General features: G+C 39.6%; 1 protein-coding gene across 1 annotated transcript; it reads right to left on the bottom strand.

The window, feature by feature from the left end:
• Positions 1-380: 380 nt before the first annotated feature.
• Positions 381-1,415, bottom strand: LOC145168752 (uncharacterized). Its single transcript, XM_079087464.1, has one exon. The coding sequence runs from the start codon at positions 1,265-1,267 to the stop codon at positions 653-655; it is 615 nt and encodes a 204-aa protein (XP_078943590.1). The 5' UTR covers positions 1,268-1,415; the 3' UTR covers positions 381-652.
• Positions 1,416-1,638: the final 223 nt, after the last annotated feature.

Consider the following 1,638-nt stretch of genomic DNA (forward strand, 5'->3'; position numbering starts at 1 on the left):
CGATATTTTCAGATATCCGAATTTTGGATATCCGAAAATTCGGATATCTGGTTTTGAACATCCTAATCAAGATACTATTAATGTTTATTTTACCGAATTGAAGATGCTATGGGAAAAATTATCTAACTACAACGCTTATTGCAATTGCGATAAGTATGGTAAGTTATGTGCAAAAGAAAATTGAACTCAAAATGACTTTTCTGCTGGGTTGATAACTACTCACCATTTCGAGGACAAATCTTCTTGAAGGATCCAAGATCCAATTCCACCGGTGAACCGCTTATTTTCTCCTGTCTTACAGGAAGAGACACAACGAGATATTCGCACAAATCTTTTTAAAAATTTCTTGTATGATATTCAATTTTTTTTTATCGAATGTGGATAAGCTAATAACATTTTATCAAAATAAAATCATTTAGACAGTACTAGAAATTCATCTAATAATTCATACTGAATCATGCTTCATGCGGGGATATGATGCATTCAAAAATGATGATTACAAATCAACGATATGCGTTGTTGTGGTCTATACGCAATTTACGACCAGCCTCACAAAAATATTGTCTTATTTTGTTATATCATACAGACCATTGTTAATTTGGTCACTTAAAATCTGCTTCAATCGTTCATTCAAAAAGTTGCTTCCAAGTTTCTACTTCATTGGAGAACACGAGCCAAACGGCGCCTTCATATTCTGCCGCCGCAAGTCGTTGTAGAACCTGCTTATGAATTGCTCCGCCGCCTCGTCGACCTGGTTGTCCTCTTCCACACCGTTCAGTGGAAATGGAGAGTCCGTTATTCTCAGTTGTCTAACCATCGGACTCCTCCCAAACCCTGGCAGCGCAGGCGATGCTGTCTCACTACGAATCACCTCCATGGCCTTGAGCACCGCCACATTGAAAGCCACCACGTCAAGATCCTCCACCTGTTGATTCTTAAGGTGGTGATCTTTCTTGTGGACTGGAAATAACGAGAAATTGTGGTTATCATTAGAAGGACTGGCGGTGCAGCTGAACTCGTTTTCACTCGACGGAGGGGAAGGACAGGAGAGGTGGTGTGAAGGGTGGTTAGTGGCGAACGCCGCCCACTGGTGGTGGTGGTGGAACATGAGGTTCTGCAAGGTTTTACCAAGGATCTTGGCACGTTTCATCATCATGTTGAGGTCCAGCCACAGCTTCCTCTTGGATATGCCTTTACGTAGCATGAAGTAGAAGATACGAAGTAAGCTCCAAACTTTCTTTGGTAAAACAGGTAGATTTTGTTCCATTTTTCTCTTAGTTTATTAATTTGCAGGAGGAGGAGGATGGGAAGGAGGCATATTTAAAGGGGGGAGAGACGCCGTCAGAAAGACGCTCCAGAACCGTTATAGAGATGGAGAACCGACACAACTATGATGCAACAAGTTGTACTGTTACAAAACCGGAAAGTTTAACGTCAAATTAAGTGAATACTATGAAAACCGGAAAGTTTAACGTCAAATTAAGTGAATACTATGAAAACCGGAAAGTTTAACGTTTGATTAAGTTAATAGTACCACCTAAATTTATGATTAATAAGAAAATTATGACGTACAAAAACCAACACAATAACAACATGTACAAGTCTTTGTTTGAACAATTGAAAGTCAAAAAGGCGATT

Source organism: Lactuca virosa, chromosome 4 (genome assembly GCF_052849685.1).
Source record: "Lactuca virosa cultivar CGN04683 chromosome 4, Lactuca_virosa_CGN04683_v6, whole genome shotgun sequence".
In the NCBI taxonomy this organism is placed as follows: domain Eukaryota; kingdom Viridiplantae; phylum Streptophyta; class Magnoliopsida; order Asterales; family Asteraceae; genus Lactuca; species Lactuca virosa.